At 59.7% G+C, this 16,869-nt stretch overlaps 2 protein-coding genes across 2 annotated transcripts; both read left to right on the top strand.

Moving 5' to 3' along the window:
- The first annotated feature begins 29 nt into the window (after nucleotides 1-29).
- Nucleotides 30-5,083, top strand: TWNK (twinkle mtDNA helicase). Its single transcript, XM_040992290.1, has 5 exons — nucleotides 30-1,756; nucleotides 1,895-2,135; nucleotides 2,304-2,411; nucleotides 2,679-2,820; nucleotides 3,514-5,083. The coding sequence occupies exons 1-5, from the start codon at nucleotides 514-516 to the stop codon at nucleotides 3,778-3,780; spliced, it is 2,001 nt and encodes a 666-aa protein (XP_040848224.1). The 5' UTR covers nucleotides 30-513; the 3' UTR covers nucleotides 3,781-5,083.
- A 2,197-nt stretch (nucleotides 5,084-7,280) lies between these two features.
- On the top strand, nucleotides 7,281-16,837 carry LZTS2 (leucine zipper tumor suppressor 2). The gene is made up of 5 exons (XM_040992289.1): nucleotides 7,281-7,340; nucleotides 12,684-13,133; nucleotides 13,602-14,264; nucleotides 14,650-14,898; nucleotides 15,503-16,837. Exons 2-5 carry the CDS (start codon nucleotides 12,726-12,728, stop codon nucleotides 16,184-16,186), a joined length of 2,004 nt encoding a protein of 667 aa, XP_040848223.1. The 5' UTR covers nucleotides 7,281-7,340; nucleotides 12,684-12,725; the 3' UTR covers nucleotides 16,187-16,837.
- Nucleotides 16,838-16,869: the final 32 nt, after the last annotated feature.

Genomic DNA, 16,869 nt, shown 5'->3' with positions numbered 1-16,869 from the left:
AAAGCATGCTGGGGACCCACGTTGCGTAAGGAAGGCGTGAGGGGAGAGCGGTACCGCTAGCCCGGGCAAGCAGAACTCTGCAGCCCCGCAGCGAAGGCAAAGACACGTGGCGGGCTGAGGTGGGGGCGTCCCTCCGCGCCTGGCGATCGGCCGTTTGGAGTGTGCCCGCTGTGTGGAGGGACGGCGAGCATGAGGCAGGCGGCCGGAGTGAGAAGGGCCAGGAGGATGTGTGGAGGGGTCGTGGATGGGAGAAGATGACGAAGGAACCGTGGCTGTGAGGGCTGGGGTAGAGGGTCCCAGAGCTGAGGTAGTGCGAGGAGAAGCGGTGAAGGCACCCCGGTGGTCTGGGAGCCGCCGTAGGAGGACTGAAAAGTCTGAGGGGGCAGGGAGGCACGCAGGAGGTACTGGGGTGGTGGACAAGGGAGAAGCGTCCACAAAGCGAGCAAGCCGTAGTCTCTGGGCTGGGAAAGGTACCCAAACTAGGGACCCAGGAATTTTCCTGCTCCGTCAGCAATGTGGGGCCGCCTCCGAGGGGCATACTCCCTCCGTGTCCTGCTGCCCCTGCGTGGGGAGTGGATGGCTCGGAGGGGCCTGCCACGAAGCTTGGGCCCCGGCCCTCCTCGGCGGCGGTACCGGAAGGAGGCTCTCCCAGCCACCGAGGTACCAGTGTTGCCCATAACCACGACCGAGATCCGCCAGTATTTGCGGACACGCGGGATCCCCTTCCAGGATGGCCACAGCTGCCTGCGGGCACCAAGCCCCTTTGTGGGGTCCTCGCAGGCCGTGGATCAGCCGGGCGCAACCCCTTCCTTCAGCCTCTTCATCGACAAGACCACGGGTCGATTCCTGTGCACCGCCAGCCTGGCAGAGGGCAGCTGGGAAGACTTCCAGGCCAGCGTGGAGGGTCGAGGGGATGGGGCCAGAGAGGGGACCCTGTTGAGTGAGCCCCTGGAGGCTGAGGACAGCGAGGAGGTCCGCAGGATCTGGGACCGGGCGGTCCCCCTCTGGGAGCTGCCAGACCAGGAGGAGGCCCAGCTGACTCGGGTGATGTTCAGCCTTAACAAGGTGACAGATGACACGTTGAGGCGCTTCAGTGTGCGCTACCTGCGGTCAGCCCACAGCCTAGTCTTTCCTTGGTTCTCCCCAGGGGGCTCGGGGTTACGGGGCCTGAAGCTGCTGAGGGCCGAAGGCCAGGGGGATGCGGTGAATTACGTGGAGACCACCATTCCCCGGCCCGGGGCCTACCATAACCTGTTCGGGTTACCACTGATTACTCGCCGTGATGTGGAAGTGGTCCTGACCAGTCGGGAGCTGGACAGCCTGGCCTTGTACCAGTCCACAGGTCTGCCCACCCTGACCCTCCCCCGAGGCACATCCTGCCTACCACCTGCCCTGCTCCCTTACCTCGAACAATTCCGGCGCATCTTCTTCTGGCTGGGGGATGACCTGCGCTCCTGGGAAGCCGCCAAGCTGTTTTCCCGAAAGCTTAACTCCAAGCGCTGCTCGTTAGTGCGGCCAGGGGAGCAGCAGCCCCGACCCCTGGAAGCCCTGAACCGAGGCTTGAATCTTTCTCGAATTCTGCGTACTGCCCTGCCAGCCTGGCACAAGTCCATCGTGTCCTTCCGGCAGCTGCGGGAGGAGGTGCTGGGAGAACTCTCCAATGTGGAGCAGGTGGCTGGCGTCTGCTGGAGCCGCTTTCCAGATCTCAACCGCCTGCTCAAAGGGCATCGGAAGGGCGAGTTGACTGTCTTCACAGGTAATGCCGCCACCCAGGGAGGGAAGGAATGATGGCTCAGGGTGCTGGTGAAAAGGAGACATCTCTGAGCATCTGTCCGGGGCCACGTTTCAAGTGTGGGATCCTCCCCTCCTGACACGGGCTCTGTCCTTGGCACAGGGCCAACTGGCAGCGGGAAGACAACATTCATCAGTGAGTACGCCCTGGACCTGTGTACACAAGGCGTGAACACGCTGTGGGGCAGCTTCGAGATCAGTAACGTAAGGCTGGCCCGGGTCATGCTCACGCAGTTTGCTGTGGGGCGGCTGGAGGAGCAGCTGGACAAGTATGATGAGTGGGCTGACCGCTTCGAAGACCTGCCCCTCTACTTCATGACTTTCCACGGGCAGCAGAGCATCAAGTGAGGCCCTCCACTTGCTTCTCTAGCTCCCCTGTGAACTTCTGGGCCTCCTTAGCCAGGCATTGGGGTTTTTCAGAGAATGGGAGAGCGGGTAGTGAGGTAGGCAGCCTTCTGCGGGTGGTACTGTGCCTCTGGTGGACTTAATTTTTCACCTGTTCCTCCTCCCAGGTCTGTGATTGACACAATGCAACACGCGGTCTACGTGTATGATGTATGTCACGTGGTCATCGACAACCTGCAGTTTATGATGGGTCACGAACAGCTGTCCACAGACAGGTGACAGCCTCTTCTCTCTGAGTCTGATCTCCTTTAAGTCATGTCTGTGTCTGCTCAGGCAGCTGGCCTCTGAGCACACTCTCCCACTTCCTGCGATGTATGCAGGGTGCAGCACTGTATGACACAGAGGTATGGGTGTGGCAGCAGGAGGTATAGAGGGGATCCTGAGTGGAGGTCCACAGGGAGGTGGAATGGGCTTGCAGTGGTCTGTGGGGAGACGTGAACGAATCCATGTGTCAATTCTCTGTGGTGTCGGGGTGGGGGTAGGATTGCAGCTCAGGACTACATCGTCGGGGCCTTTCGGAAGTTCGCCACAGACAACAGCTGCCATGTGACCCTGGTCATTCACCCCCGGAAGGAGGACGATGACAAGGAACTACAGACAGCCTCCATTTTTGGCTCAGCCAAAGTGAGTGGCCTTTAGGGGAACCAGGGCTTCAGAGAGCTAGGGGCAGGTGTGAGGGCAAGGTGGCAAGTCGCCTTGACTGGAGGGATGTGTGTGCGACAGAGGGGCTGCTGATGGTCAGGGCTGTGGGGCAGAAACACCAAGACAGCGATTACTGCTCAGAAGATGAAGAGCAGGGACAGACAGCACAGGCATTCGGAGGGGGGGAAGAGATGACATCTGAATTAGCCTAGAACATCTGCGGACTCTTCCGGGGAGTCATGCATGAAGATGGCGATGAGATCAGGCAGGGTTTCAGTGAGACAGGAGGGCGGGAGGATCTTCTGGCTGCAGGACCAACCTGATCCTGGAGTGTCCACTGGTTCACTGAGTGGCCCTGAGGTGCCAGGCCTGCACTGGGCCTGGAGCATTCAGGGCAAAGAGCACACACTGAGTACTCTGAGGAGACAGAACTGAAGCTGGGAAAGAAGCATTAAGGTGTCTAAAACAGCTATATTTTCCTTAAGAGACTCACGAGTGGCCTGTAAGCGTGTGGTCAGGGAACCGAAAGACGTGGGGACCCTGGCCTGGCAGCCATGGCGATGCAGGGATCCCTTTCCCCCAGTGTTCCCCTCCTCTCTGCACACTGAAGCTTTCTGACCGCTCTGTTCCTGTGTCTTCTCATTCCCGCTTCTCCCTCCTGCCCCTGTCCTGCAGGCCAGCCAGGAGGCAGACAATGTTCTGATCCTGCAAGACAGGAAGCTGGTGACCGGGCCAGGGAAACGGTATCTACAGGTGTCCAAGAACCGCTTCGACGGAGACGTGGGTGTTTTCCCACTTGAGTTCAATAAGAGTTCCTTGACTTTTTCCGTCCCCCCGAAGAGCAAGGCCCGGCTCAAGAAAATCAAGGATGACAATGGCCTCGTAGCCAAAAAGTCCTCTTCTGGCAAAAAGGGGGCTGGGACCCAGAGCTCTGAGACTTGAGTCTCAGCCCCCTGGTCCCTACCAGCCAGAGTCCTCCAAGCCCTCGAGGTGAAGGTGGTGTCCTGGTGGCCAGATGGACGGCCTGGGGCGCAGGCTCAGTCTCAGGCCTCTGCCCTGCTGTCCTGAGCTCTGGACCCTCCTCCATTTGGCAGGGTTCTGTAGTGAGAAAATGCAGCTGAGTGGATATTTGAGACCTCCCATGTGCCGGGCTTTGTTTGCAGTCTCGTTTATGCGTCACTGAGAAGATAGATATGGCCTCTGCTCCTGGTGGGGAGACCAGACACGCAGTGAATAAACAGAAAGCAATTCCAAACAGAGAAAAACGCCGGGAAGAAAATGCTAACGCAACAGTGTGCCGGTGGCCTAGTTTAGATTAAGTGATCTGAGCAGGGGCATCTAGCCTGGGGCCTGCAGAACCAGAAAGTGAGTCACATGTGCACGTGGAGAAAGAGATCCAAACAAGGAAGGTCATGGCAGAGCCCTCCAGTGGCGATGACCAAGTCGAGTGGAAGGCAGTGAGGTCAGGCACCTGGAACCTAGATAGGAATGCGGGAGTTCCTGCCCCTTTTGCCCAGGCTTTTGGAGCCATAGGATGGCATGGTGGGTGCCAAGACACTCTGCCTCCTGCCGTGTAGATCCTGGCATGAGGCGGAGAACTCAGTAGAATTCGGTCCTAGGTTGCTCAGGGCCTCAGGTGGCAGCTACCTCCCAGAGACTGCATGGTCACCGAACCTTAGGAGGAAGCTGTGAGCCCGCAAAACCTGCCCCTCATTACTGATTCCTTTGTCTGCTGTACCATGCAGCTAGCATTAGAACTTTTTGTAGTATCTTTTACAATTTTACTGGAAAAAAAAAAAATTGTCATCAATGCCTTTTTTCTGTGCTTTTTCTTTTTTGTCCACCAGGTGTCTCCCTAGTCTGTAAGGGCTGCCTCTCTGGGTGGCTGGGCCTCTCCCACTTGCAGCCTCTGAGCTCCCCCATTCTGCCTCACACCTCCTCTCCTAGGGAGTGCAGAATGGAGTGGTGTGTGTGTGTTCCTACTTCCCTGAAGATCTGCATGTGATTCCTCAAAGAGGTGTGGGTCCCTGGGCTGTGTGTCCAACCTCTGCCCGACCCGCAGCAGTCCATGTGATATGAGCCACTCACCATGGAAAGTCAGACTGACTCTATCCCCAATCTACTTTACTCCCCCATGTGTCTCCTATGTTAACACAAAGGTACTTGAAACAATTTGCAGAAAGAAGGAGTTAAAAGGGAAGTTTATTTGGGTGTAAAATAATTAAATCCATGCCTAGTTTTTCCTAATATGCATTGCCCATGAACTTTTTTTTTTTTTAAGATTTATTTTTATTGGAAGGCCAGATACACAGAGAGGAGAGACAAATAGGAAGATCTTCTGTCCGCTGGTTTGTTCGTAAGTGGCCGCAACAGCGAGTGCAGAGCTGATCTGGAGCCAGGAGCTTCTTCTGGGTTGGCCACACAGGTGCAGGGTCCCAAGGCTTTGGGCTGTCCTGGTCTGCTTTCTCAGACCACAAGCAGGGAGCTGGATGAGAAGCAGGACCGCTGGGACATGTGCCAGGCCCATTTCCCATGTACTTTTTAAAAAGACCACTTTATGCATGTGTTTCAAAATATTTTTACATCAAAATAAACATTTTAATTCCATTTCCTATAGGCTTTTTGAAATACCCTTATATGTACTAGAATGCCTGGAAATTGTTTTTTAAAAATGTAAGATGGGCCCAGCACAGTAGCCTAGTGGCTAAAGTCCTCGCCTTGTACATGCCGGGATCCCATATGGGTGCCAGTTCTAATTCCAGCAGCCCTGCTTCCCATCCAGCTCCCTGCTCGTGGCCTGGGAATGCAGTCAAGGATGGCCTGAGCAAAGGAGACCCGGAAGAAACTCTAGGCTCCTGGCTTCAGATTGGCACAGCTCTGGCTGTTGAGGCTGCTTGGGGAATAAATCAACCGACGGAAGATCTTTCTGTCTCTCCTCTGTATATACAACTTCTCAATAAAATTAATCTTTTTTAAAATATATAAGGGCAGGTGTTATGGGGCATCGGGTTAAGCTGCTGTTTGGGAACCTGCCCCCTGTATCTTGCCACCTCTGCTTCCAATCCATATCCCTGATAATGCATCTGGGAAGCAGCAAGTGAGTCCCACCAGCCGTGTGGAGGACCCAGATGGCTCTTAGCTTTGACCTTGCCCCTGCTGCTAGAGTGGCCATTGGGGAGTAAACCCATGGATGGGGAAGCGCTCTCTGCCTTTGTCATTCTTTCAAATGAGTAATTTTTAAAATTAAAATACAGAACCTAGACCCTATTCTCACCTTCCCAGCCTACAGCAAACCCCCAAACGCACACATACATTTTTAATTCTAGGGGAACAGGAATCATGTTCTCCTCTCCCTCTGATGAAGGTCTCAGGTGCTTTGGATTGGAGTAGTGAAAAGGCAGAGATGTTCGGAAGGAGCTGGGAGACCCTTTTGGCAACGTGGGGGTGGGCTTCCTGCTCCTTGAAGCAGGCTGCCTTGTCAAGGTCTTCCTGGTCTGCTGGGGCTTGGTGTGTGAGAGGTGAACCCTGGAGCTAGCCTGCTGCAGAGCTGTTCTCTGTGGGGGTGGGGAGCTCTTCCAGGGCCTGCCTTCTTGGGGGTCTCTCCCAGACTGGCTGGAGCCGGGCCTGCCTAATCCTCAGTAATCATTCCCAGACGCCCAGCTGCTCTAGGCCTCGTCTAGGGTCTACAGCATTGAACCCGAGCCATACCTTCCAGATGCACGATTCCAGATCAGACCCACGGGCGGGAGTGGGGTGGGGGGTGCCAGTTCCACAGTTTGTTCTCAGGAAGGCCTTCAGGAACTCCTAGAAGGGGACCTGGGGGAGACAGCACACCGAGATAGATGCGTGCTTTCCTGTCTTGCCCCACTCTCCTAGCAGGCACTTCCACACAGCACGAACCAGAATGACCAGGGGGAGGGGAAGCTAACACCCCCAACTCTTTACATAGACACCTTCCACTCCACACAGGAATCCCTGGGGCCTCAAAAGCTGGGGGGAGGGTTCTGGGGGCAGTCCTTGAGGGCCAGTGTCCATGTTTTCAGTAGAAGTGGGCTGGAAGGGGTGACCTTGGACAAAACCAGCATCAAAGTGGCTGCTAAGCTTCTTGGTTCAGAAAGCACCTGGCCAAGACCCCTTGTGTCCCATATGTCCATAAGGGTCCCCCAGCAGCTTCCTCCCTGCTGTTGACAGGTCTGAGGAAAGACTAAACTGGCTGGAGTCATCTGCAGCCCAGGTAAACCTGCAAATATTGCCCAGATCCCTGCAGACCCCAGCCTGCTGCGGCTGCCTACAGCACTTCTTGGAGGCAGGGAGGCAACCCTTAGTGCCTGCTGCCATGCGGGCCGACTTCCTGTTTGTGCCTGTGGGTGGGACTTTATGAGCCTAAGGGGACGCCTAGCCATGGCCTGTGGGGGCCAGCACGGGCAGCCGGCTCACCTAGCCAAACACCTGCTCCAGGGAAGAGCGCCCACGTGGTTCAGCTCCTGCAGCTCAGAACTGAGGTGGGTTTGTGCGTGGGTGGCTGGGTGGGGTGCTTGCGTGAAGCCCTCGGCCTTCCCAGGGGTTTTCCCTTTGTGTGGGGCATGGCCTGAGGAGTGTTGCGTTCCTGTGGAGCAGAGGAGGGCGGCAGATCAAGCGCTATAGCCAGTTCAGGTACCCAGGTAATTGGCTCTGGTCACACCCTGGCGGCCCATTTCCCAGGGTCGAAAGCCAACCGCAGCCGGCCGTACAACCAGGGGCCACCGTCCAAGTACTGCCGGGCCGGGTACTGGGTCGGCTGTTGAGGGGTGCTGGGTAGACCACTCCCCTCCTTGGGTGGGGGGCGCGGCCTCAGCCGCCCCGCCCCGCTCCCCCGGGTCCGGCCAGGCAGCCTGCCGGCGTCCGGCGTCTGGAACCCGGAGCCCGGAGCTGGAGCGAGCTGGGGAGGTGGCGAGGAGGTGGGCGCGCTGGAGCAGGAGACGGGCCGGAGCTGGAGCGGCGGCGCAGGTGGCGCTGGGTGAGTGGTGGCGCGGAAGAGGTGCAGGAACTCCCGCCTTCCGCACCTCGCCGCTCCGGAGCGAACTTTCCGCCGCAGCCGGGAAAGCTGGAGGTTGGGCTGAGAGGAGGGGGTCCTCACTCTGTGGGACGCAGGCGACGAATGCAAACAGGAAAGCAACAGCGAAACTCATATGCAGGGCTCCCCCACGCCGGCACTTTGGGACACACGAACACACGTGCACTAGGACGGGACGCGCCCGTGGGTTATGCTAGCAGCTCGGGAGCAGCGCCACCGGCCGGCACGGACCCCCGGCAGGCAGGGCGCCCCCTGTGGAGGCGGGAGGGGGGTAGGGAAAAGGGGCTGTCCTTTGACCGCCGACGGGGGCGGGCCGGGTGGGACGCAGGTGAAAGCCAAGACGTAAACAGGCACGTAGCACGTGATTGCCCCGCTGACGAGTGGTCTGTGACACCCCCCCAACCTGCGCCAACGCTGCCCCGGGGAAGCCCTCCCCCAGCCTTGGTCGAGTTTGCATGGACCCATGCTTGGCTGGCTTGCTTTCTCCCACCAGAGCTGTGATAACACACCCAGAAAGGGGAGCACACCGCCCCCTGGAGCGGGAATGGGGGCGGGAGGTCGGTGAGCTGGAGAACTGGAGCCGTGGGCTAGGGCGCTAGGGTTCCATGAATTCCTCGCCCGCTTCTCTCCCTAACATCCTTGGTATCCAGAAGTATTGGAGAACACTTTGGTGGCCCCGGAACAGTACCCCCATAGCGGGGACCCCAGCTCTGGGAGCACCGGTGTCCATTAGTCCCTTTCATAACGATCCCAAAGCTCATCCAGTCCAGAGGGGTAGTCCCTCCCCACCACTGTGTCAGTGACCCCTTAGAACCAAAGTGGGCCTGCCTCTTCCCCTCTGGGAAGCAGGGGAGCAGGGGGTCGGCTGCAATCCCAGCCCTCCCTCCTTGCCCCACCCCCAGCCCTCCTAGCATGCTGAGCCCAGCTGCTGCCTGAGCTACGGGGCCCGCTGCCAGAAAGGGAAAGGCACAACTAGCGGAGGGGTCACCACTGGAGAAGGGGCTCAAACTGTTCTGGGGAGGCAAAGAGTCTGGGGTGAGCCCGAGGTTGGCCAGGCTGTTTCCCTTTCCAGGGAAAAAGAAAGAAAAACAACCCGTTCCATCGAGCTAAAAATAGAGCGGGAGAGCCGGCCAAGGCTGCGGCCTGGAAGGGGGGGATGCTCCTTCCTGGGGCTGAGCCCAGCTCCGGCTGGCCTTGGCCCTGGCAGGAAGGAGGGGAGAAGGGGGGTGCCCTTGCCTAGCCCAGGGACATCAGCTGACCTGGCTAAGTCACAGAGACCCTTAAGGGAAGGTGTGTGAGCTGCAAGCCTTGGGAAATACTGTGTGTCTCTAAGAAGTTGTGGACCGCTTGGAAGCTGTCGACACGTAGGAGAGGAGGTGCCAGGGTCTCAAGTTGTGGTCCAAAACTGTGCATCCACCTGGGTGACACCCAGCAGGTGTGTGTGTGTGTGTGCGTGTGAAGATCCAGGTCGGCCTGGAGGATTAGGGAAAGCAGGATCTGAGAACCACGTGATGTATGAGACTGTGTGACGGTGGATGGCCAGACTGAATGTGGGAAAGGTCGTGTGGGTGTGAAGATTGTTGTTTCCAAGAGGGTGAGGATTTGCCCATGACCCCAGAAGACACTGGAATGTGGTCTGATGGGAAGCTGATGTAGGCTTGTGCTTTACGGTTCTACTGGCTCGCCCCATTGGTGGTTGAGGGCAGAGGCCGCCCCTCAATGAGCTTTTTCTTAGCCGACGACTCTCCAAGGGAAGGTTGGGGAGCAGGAGCCGCACCAGGGCAGGCCTGGGCAGGCGGCCTGGAGTCGGGGACACTTCTAGGCTGGGGTTGGGGGGCAGTGGGTGTGCTCCCCGAACCGACCGCCAGGTGGCACCGCCATCTCCAAATCCTCGTGCGCCGCCTCCAGCCTGCTTGGAGGGGACGAGGGTAGGGAGGGTAGGCAGGGACCCCGCCCCGGCCCCCGACTTGCACAGGGGCGCAGAGCTCTGGCAGCCGAGGAGCGGGCGACAGCTGACCCCCGGCCTCCCTCTCTGGACTCTTGAGGCCGGAGAGTGTCCGGAGAAGGCTTCGATTTATGAAGCCGGGGGGGAGGGGCCACCGCGCCTTGCCTTGGCCCTTTGTGCTCGAACAATGACCAGCTGCCGCTGGCCCTGGGGCCCCGGCTCGGGTAGGGGGTGACCCAGACGACCGAGCCGTCCGACACTCAAGTCACCGTGCCTTGGCTAGACGAGTACCCGGCTCGCTCCCTCGCAGCCCCTGCGTGCGGCCCGGATCTAACGCGATTCGCGGGGTGCCTGCGCGCGTGTCCGCGCCCCGAGACGGGGGCGCCCCGAGGCGGGGACGCCCCTCGGACCCCACCCCCGCGTCGTACCGCACCGCCCACTCGGGCCAGGAAGAGGCCGGCCAGGGCCGGGGGGCGCCTGCGAGGCGGAGGCGGAGCCCGGCCGGGTCGGGCCGCTCCGAGTGGCCGCGCGCGGGCTGGAGCCGGGCGGAGCGCCTGTGGAGCGCCGGGGGCGGCCCGGGGCTGAGCATGGAGCAGCGCGGCGGAGGTGAGGGGAGGGCCGGGGCCTGGAGGAGACCTGGGGGCGCTTGCAACTTGTACGCGGTGGCGTGCGGAGCAGAGGCGTTTCCCCTCCACTGCCCTGCTGAGGAAAGGTGGTGGTGCGGGGGCAGTCGGGCGAAGGGGGAGGGGAGCGGATGGGGGGTGCGGGCTTCCAGCCTCCGGAATAGGAAGTCGGAATCCTAGGCTTGAGCTTGCGTGACTGTTGTTGGAGTTGAGCTGGGAGGGCGACTTTTCCCAACTCTTCAGTCTCCAAAACAGGCCTGTTAGTTCTGGGCCGGCGGCGGAGCCTTGACCTCAGCTCCCCGCCCAGCGAGCAACTGGGGGTGGCGGGGTAGGGGAGGGAGGAGCTGTGTCTGGGTGATCATCCCGGGGAGAGAGCGAGGAGGGGTTCCTTCTGCCCATAGCCACTACGCATTTCTCAAAATGGAGCCTGCACTTGCCCCTCCTTCTCAGTCTGGCTCCAAGAGCGGGAGCCTGGCCGGCTGGCTGGGCCCAACTGACTCCTAAGCCACCTTTGTGTCACTCTGGACCCAAGGTCCCTTGGCTCCTGGAGGCTGGGGAACATGGCAGGTTAGGTCAGCCAGCCCAACTCCTTCCTTGGCTGTCTGATCCCCTGGGCCTCTCCGAGCCTTTGTTCGGAGTTTGGATCTCTTCCCCCAGTGCGCGCCTAACGCCTGCCTTGATTTTCACTTCCTGAGGTGGGGAAATGGAGACAGCGGTGTTGGCTGGCATTACCCGCCTACAAAAAGCCCCTTCTCACTGTCCTCGGCGCCGGCCCTGCGTGGTGCTGCCGGACCTTTTGCTTTGCAGTGGGCTGGAGCTTGGGGAGTTGTCAGGCCCCTTCCCTGCAGAAGCCTAGGGTTGGTTGCTCCCTACACCCCTGCAGCTGCCAGCACCTCCTCCCACACTGGGAACCTGGTTCCTGGTGTCTTTTTCACTTGGGTAGAGAGGAAAGGGACAGACTTGCTGGAGTCTTGGCATTAAAAAAGCAAGAAAGCAGGCTGTACCAAACAGAGGTGCCTCCTACCACTCCCCGCCCTCCAGAGGGTGCCAGCCCTCAGAGGCTGCTGTGTGGGGAATCAGTCGGCCACCCCCTTCCCTCAGGCGCACACCCAGCTCACACACGCTTCACGTGTTTTTGAGTGAGCACGTCTCTCAAACATCACAACACAAACTCATCTGTTAGAAATGCACTTGCAACTTTTACATACTTTCTGGCAGTGACGTCATTGCATACTCAGGCATGTGAGGTGGACATAGTCTCACTCGTGAGGGTATTAAATATTTCCAAGGGCACACACATTTGCACACATACACACATATATGCAGAGGCACACTGCACTCACTCTGCTGCTCCTAGGCATGGAGTTCCACATTGCACACATTCCCACTCTGGTAAAATGCTCTGGCCACCTTCTGGCCGCCACTCGACATGATGACTTCAGCAGATGCCTGAGTACCCAGCAGCTTCGGCAGGACTGGGAGGGAGTTCCGGCTGGAAGCTCGCTCTTCCCTTCCAGGAAAGAGGGGGAGGGTAGGAAGGCGGAGCCCTCTTGCCTGGGATCAGGGAAGTGAGGGCTTGGAGAAGCTGCCAGAGATGATGGGGACCTGTGGTGTCTGCCTCCTTCAAGGCTCCTCTCAGGATGTACCAGGGTGGGCAGGCCCCAGGATCCTGACTGCTGTGGAGAGGCTGTGGTTGTCATAGAGACAAGCAAGGCCTCAGCCACCTCTGGGAGGCAGGAGACCCCTTGAGGGCACCTGTGTGTGGCCTGAGGGCTGCAGGCTTCTTGCTTGGTTGTCTCCTCCCTTGCCGCCTGTCTGTCTGGGAGAAACTGAGGCCAAGTAGGGAGAGCAGGGCCCTGCCTGGCTTTAGCTCTTTGTTCCCTAATTATTGTCTGAGTTACTGGTTGTGTCCCTAAGATTGCTTCTGCCCAGACTGCCCTGTAATGAGGCCAGCTGTCCCAGGGGACTGGGTACCAGTGCCGGGTGCTGGTGCAGAGGGCATCTCTTGTGACCTGAGCTCTGGCCTCCACTGCTGAGTTACCCTGCAACAGCCCACTGTCCCTCCGTCTCCTTACCACCTCCACTAGTTGGGCTCAGTCTTGGGACCTGGAGGGTATCAAGGTTGGTCTGGATTGGGGGAGCGGGCAGCAGAGGGTCTCAAGGACTTGTGTAGTCGGAGGGTCAGGGGGAACGGGAGTCTCTGATCCCACTGCCCTGTTGGCAGGTTGCTCTGGAGGCCCTTGGCCAGGCCTGAGCTCTTCTCGCCATGGCCATTGTACACACACTACCAGTGCCCCTGGAGGCTGCGCCTGAGGCCGCCACCGCCCCCCAAGCTCCAGCCATGGGCAGCGTGAGTAGCCTCATCTCTGGCCGGCCCTGTCCTGGAGGAGCTGCTCCACCCCGCCACCATGGCCCCCCAGGGCCCACCTTCTTCCGCCAGCAGGATGGGCTGCTCCGGGGCAGCTATGAGGCTCAGGAGCCACTGTGCCCAGCTGTGCCTCCCAGGAAGACCGTGCCAGCCACCACCTTCACCTACATCAATGAAGACTTCCGGACTGAGTCACCCCCCAGCCCAAGCAGTGACGGCGAGGATGCCCGAGACCAGCGGGCACGCAATGCCCATCTCCGTGGGCCCCCACCAAAGCTCATCCCCGTCTCTGGAAAGTTGGAGAAGGTGAGTTCGAATCCTGCCTTGGGAACCTGGGTGGGGTCCCGGAGCTGTCCCTACTCCCAGCACCTGGGAGCCTGGCAGAGCTGCGGATTTCTGCATCTCTCACGGCCAGGCAAGTGGGTCAGCCTCCCAGCGTTGTTAGGAGTAACTCAGGTAATGTCGAGTGCAGGGCAGCGCCTAGCAAGTGTGTGGCCAGTGTGTTGTCTGAAAGGCCATCACACTGCTGCCCGTGTGGCTCTGGGTGAGGCCTTTAGCCATGTGGGGTCTGTGGTTGCTCATGCGGCCTCGGAGGGTGGCAGTGAGGTTGGCAGTGGTGGTGAGGAAGGAACCTGCCAAGGCACTTGATATGAAGTGGACACTTGGAAGGCCTGTGCGGCAGGCACTGCTGTCAGGAATGCATGGGGGACATTGGGGAGCGGGATAAGGGCTTTGCAACATCATGCACCAGGGTCACTTGGTGCCTGTTTTCAGAACATGGAGAAAATCCTGATCCGCCCAACAGCCTTCAAGCCGGTGCTGCCCAAACCTCGAGGGGCGCCGTCCCTGCCCAGCTTCCTGGGGCCACGGGCTACTGGGCTGTCTGGGAGCCAAGGCAGCCTGACACAACTGTTTGGTGGCCCTGCTTCCTCCTCCTCCTCTTCCTCGTCCTCTTCGGCTGCCGACAAACCCCTGGCCCTGAGCGGCTGGGCCAGTGGCTGCCCATCGGGAACGCTGTCTGACTCTGGCCGAAACTCACTGTCCAGCCTGCCCACCTACAGCACCGGGGGTGCTGAGCCAGCCGCCAGCTCACCGGGTGGGCACCTGTCCTCCCATGGCCTTGCCCGCGGAGCACTGCCCGGGCCAGCCCGGGGGGCCCCTGCTGGGCCCTCTCACTCGGACAGCGGCCGGTCCTCCTCCAGCAAGAGCACAGGCTCTCTGGGAGGCCGTGTGGCCGGGGGGCTCTTGGGCAGCGGGGCCCGGGCCTCCCCTGACAGCAGCTCCTGTGGCGAACGCTCCCCTCCGCCCCTGCCGCCTCCACCCCCTTCGGAAGAGGCTCTGCTGCACTGTGTTCTGGAAGGAAAGCTCCGTGACCGGGGGGCAGAGCTGCAGCAGCTGCGGGACAGCCTGGATGAAGGAGACGTGACCGGGTGCCAGGTGTGGCCAGTAGCAGAATGGGGCCCAGGGGGTAGTGGGGCTGTGCATGGGCCTGGGAAGGGGCTGGGATTTAGACAGCTGCAATGAGGCTCCTTAAGCTTCCAGAACTTTGAGGTCTCTCTGAAATGGGGATTGCTCTGGTTTTGTGGAGGTAATTCAGTAAGGCGAGGAGTAGAAAGTGCCTGCCAACCTAAGAAGTGTGGCTTATTACTGTGCTGTTACTACAATGGTCATCTCTGTTGGCATGGAGGGTTCTGTCATGGTTGATGTCATCACTGCCGTGGTTTAGTGCTGCTCTGAGCAGTCAGCTGATGGGGAGCTGGGGGGGCCGTCACTCGTTACTTGGGGGACCCACCAAGACCCAGTTCTGCCTGCTCACCCACAGGTGCTGGAGGAGCGGCAGCGACCGCGACCCTGGGAGCGGGAGGCCCAGGCACAGCAAGCTGCACAGCGGGCACAGCGGGCACAGCAGCTGCTGCAGCTGCAGGTGTTCCAGCTGCAGCAGGAGAAGCGGCAGCTGCAGGATGACTTTGCGCAGCTGCTGCAGGAGCGGGAGCAGCTGGAGCGGCGCTGTGCCACCTTCGAACGGGAGCAGCGGGAGCTCGGGCCACGCCTCGAGGAGACCAAATGGGAGGTGGGTCCAGCAGCGGGGGCAGGGTGGGAGCGACAGGGACAGAGCCTCTCAGCCGGCCGCTTGCAGAGGGCCTGCCCGCCCTTGCTGTGAAGTGTGGGATCCCTCCCCAACACATACGCACATCATGTTCTTTTCTGGGTCGGTGGGTGGGGGTCTCCTGGCTGGTCTAGTGTCCATATAGCCAGCAGTCGTCCCATTCCACTGTCTGCCCTGTGCGGTCATTACTGTTGGCCTGTGCAACTTACAGACGAGGTAAATGAGACCCAGCAAGGTCAGGAATAACACTTGGCAGTAAGTTGGAGGACAGAGAGTCTGGCTCTGACGGCCTGTCCTCTTTCCCCAAGCCATGGGGGAGCCTCTCACCAGCAGTGCTGCTGGCGCCCAGTCCCAGGTTAGGTGGTACTGCCGTGGTGTCTCCCTGATGACTTCAATGCAGGAGACATGTCCAGGATACAGTCCTCTGCAACAGCTGCTTTTCTGCTGTCTGACCTTGGACACATCTGTGTAAAATGGGGTCATGACTGGAAATTCCCTCACAGTACCCAGTGTGTTGTCACTGCAAGAGAACCTTTCTCACTGCCTCTCCTGACCACCCCCACCCTAGGTATGCCAGAAGTCGGGTGAGATCTCTCTGCTGAAGCAGCAACTGAAGGAGTCTCAGGCAGAGCTGGTGCAGAAAGGCAGCGAGCTGGTAGCCCTGCGGGTGGCACTGCGAGAGGCCCGGGCTGCGCTGCGGGTCAGTGAGGGCCGGGCACGGGGCCTGCAGGAGGCGGCCCGGGCACGAGAGTTGGAGTTGGAGACGTGCTCCCAGGAGCTTCAGCGGCACCGCATGGAAGCCGAGCGGCTGCGGGAGAAGGCCGGGCAGCTAGACGCCGAGGCAGCTGGACTCCGGGAGCTCCCTGTGCCACCTGCTGCCACTGACCCTTTCCTGCTGGCAGAGAGCGATGAGGCCAAGGTGCAGCGGGCAGCAGCCGGCGTGGGGGGCAGCCTGCGGGCACAGGTTGAGCGGCTACGCGCAGAGCTACAGCGGGAACGACGGCGTGGAGAGGAACAGCGGGACAGCTTCGATGGGGAGCGACTGGCCTGGCAGGCTGAGAAAGAGCAGGTGATCCGCTACCAGAAGCAACTGCAGCACAACTATATCCAGATGTGCCGGCGCAATCGGCAGCTGGAGCAGGAGCTACAGCAGCTCAGCCTAGAGCTGGAGGCCCGGGAGCTGGCTGACCTGGGTTTGGCCGAGCCGGCCCCCTGCATCTGCCTGGAGGAGATCACAGCCACTGAGATCTAGGGCTCAGGGCATCCCGCTGTTGCAGGGGCCGTCACCACAGATCACTCAGGCTCCAGGGTCCACTGTGCCTCCCCACGACAGAGGACCCCAGAGCTGCCCTCTCCCTTCAGTCCCAGCCTCTGGGCCTCTGCCAAGCCCTCGCCTGGCTCTGGGACTTGGAGGAGCCAAGTCAGACCCCTCAAGGGTCCCTGTGTCCACTGTCACTTGGAGCTCCCATTCACTCTATCCCTGTCACTCCCTAACCACTGTCAGTGCCACTGCCAACACCTTCAACCCCAGATGCCCACCAGCCCACCCTAGCCAGAGGGCCTAGAGGGGAAGGAGTCCCTCATCTCCACTTTCTCCCACTCCCCCGAAGCCAGAGAGAGCCAGATGGTGCCAGCTGCTCCAGATGTGCCTGCCCCGACCCTACCCGGTGCTAGGGGACAGGGCTGGTACTGGGATCCGACCCCCAGGTTCCAGCCCTTTTGCCCCCTACTCGGGGAAGGGGGCTGAAGTCAGACCAAAGGAAGAACCCAGAAATGTCTTGTTTATTTGTGTTTGTGACCAAGCAGTCCCTTGCCCACACCCAGGTTTATGGCCTCATTTTCACATGTATATTTTTCACACTGTAAATTTCTTGTACAAACCCAAAGAAAAAAATTAAAAACTTTTTTTTGTTTTGTTTTTTTAAAAAGAACGAA

Source organism: Ochotona curzoniae, unplaced genomic scaffold, assembly GCF_017591425.1.
Source record: "Ochotona curzoniae isolate NIBS_2020 unplaced genomic scaffold, NIBS_Ocur_1.0 contig_66, whole genome shotgun sequence".
In the NCBI taxonomy this organism is placed as follows: domain Eukaryota; kingdom Metazoa; phylum Chordata; class Mammalia; order Lagomorpha; family Ochotonidae; genus Ochotona; species Ochotona curzoniae.
This window is presented reverse-complemented; position numbering and strand designations above follow the sequence as displayed.

Bases quoted from the DNA above. Each gene is read 5' to 3' on its own strand.
- TWNK (XM_040992290.1), top strand. From the start codon at position 514: ATGTGGGGCCGCCTCCGAGGGGCATACTCCCTCCGTGTCCTGCTGCCC. The intron at 1,757-1,894 runs GTAATGCCGCCA...TCCTTGGCACAG, and splicing joins CGAGTTGACTGTCTTCACAG to GGCCAACTGGCAGCGGGAAG. The intron at 2,412-2,678 runs GTGACAGCCTCT...GGGTGGGGGTAG, and splicing joins GAACAGCTGTCCACAGACAG to GATTGCAGCTCAGGACTACA.
- LZTS2 (XM_040992289.1), top strand. From the start codon at position 12,726: ATGGCCATTGTACACACACTACCAGTGCCCCTGGAGGCTGCGCCTGAG. The intron at 14,265-14,649 runs GTGTGGCCAGTA...GCTCACCCACAG, and splicing joins GAGACGTGACCGGGTGCCAG to GTGCTGGAGGAGCGGCAGCG. The intron at 14,899-15,502 runs GTGGGTCCAGCA...CCCCCACCCTAG, and splicing joins TCGAGGAGACCAAATGGGAG to GTATGCCAGAAGTCGGGTGA.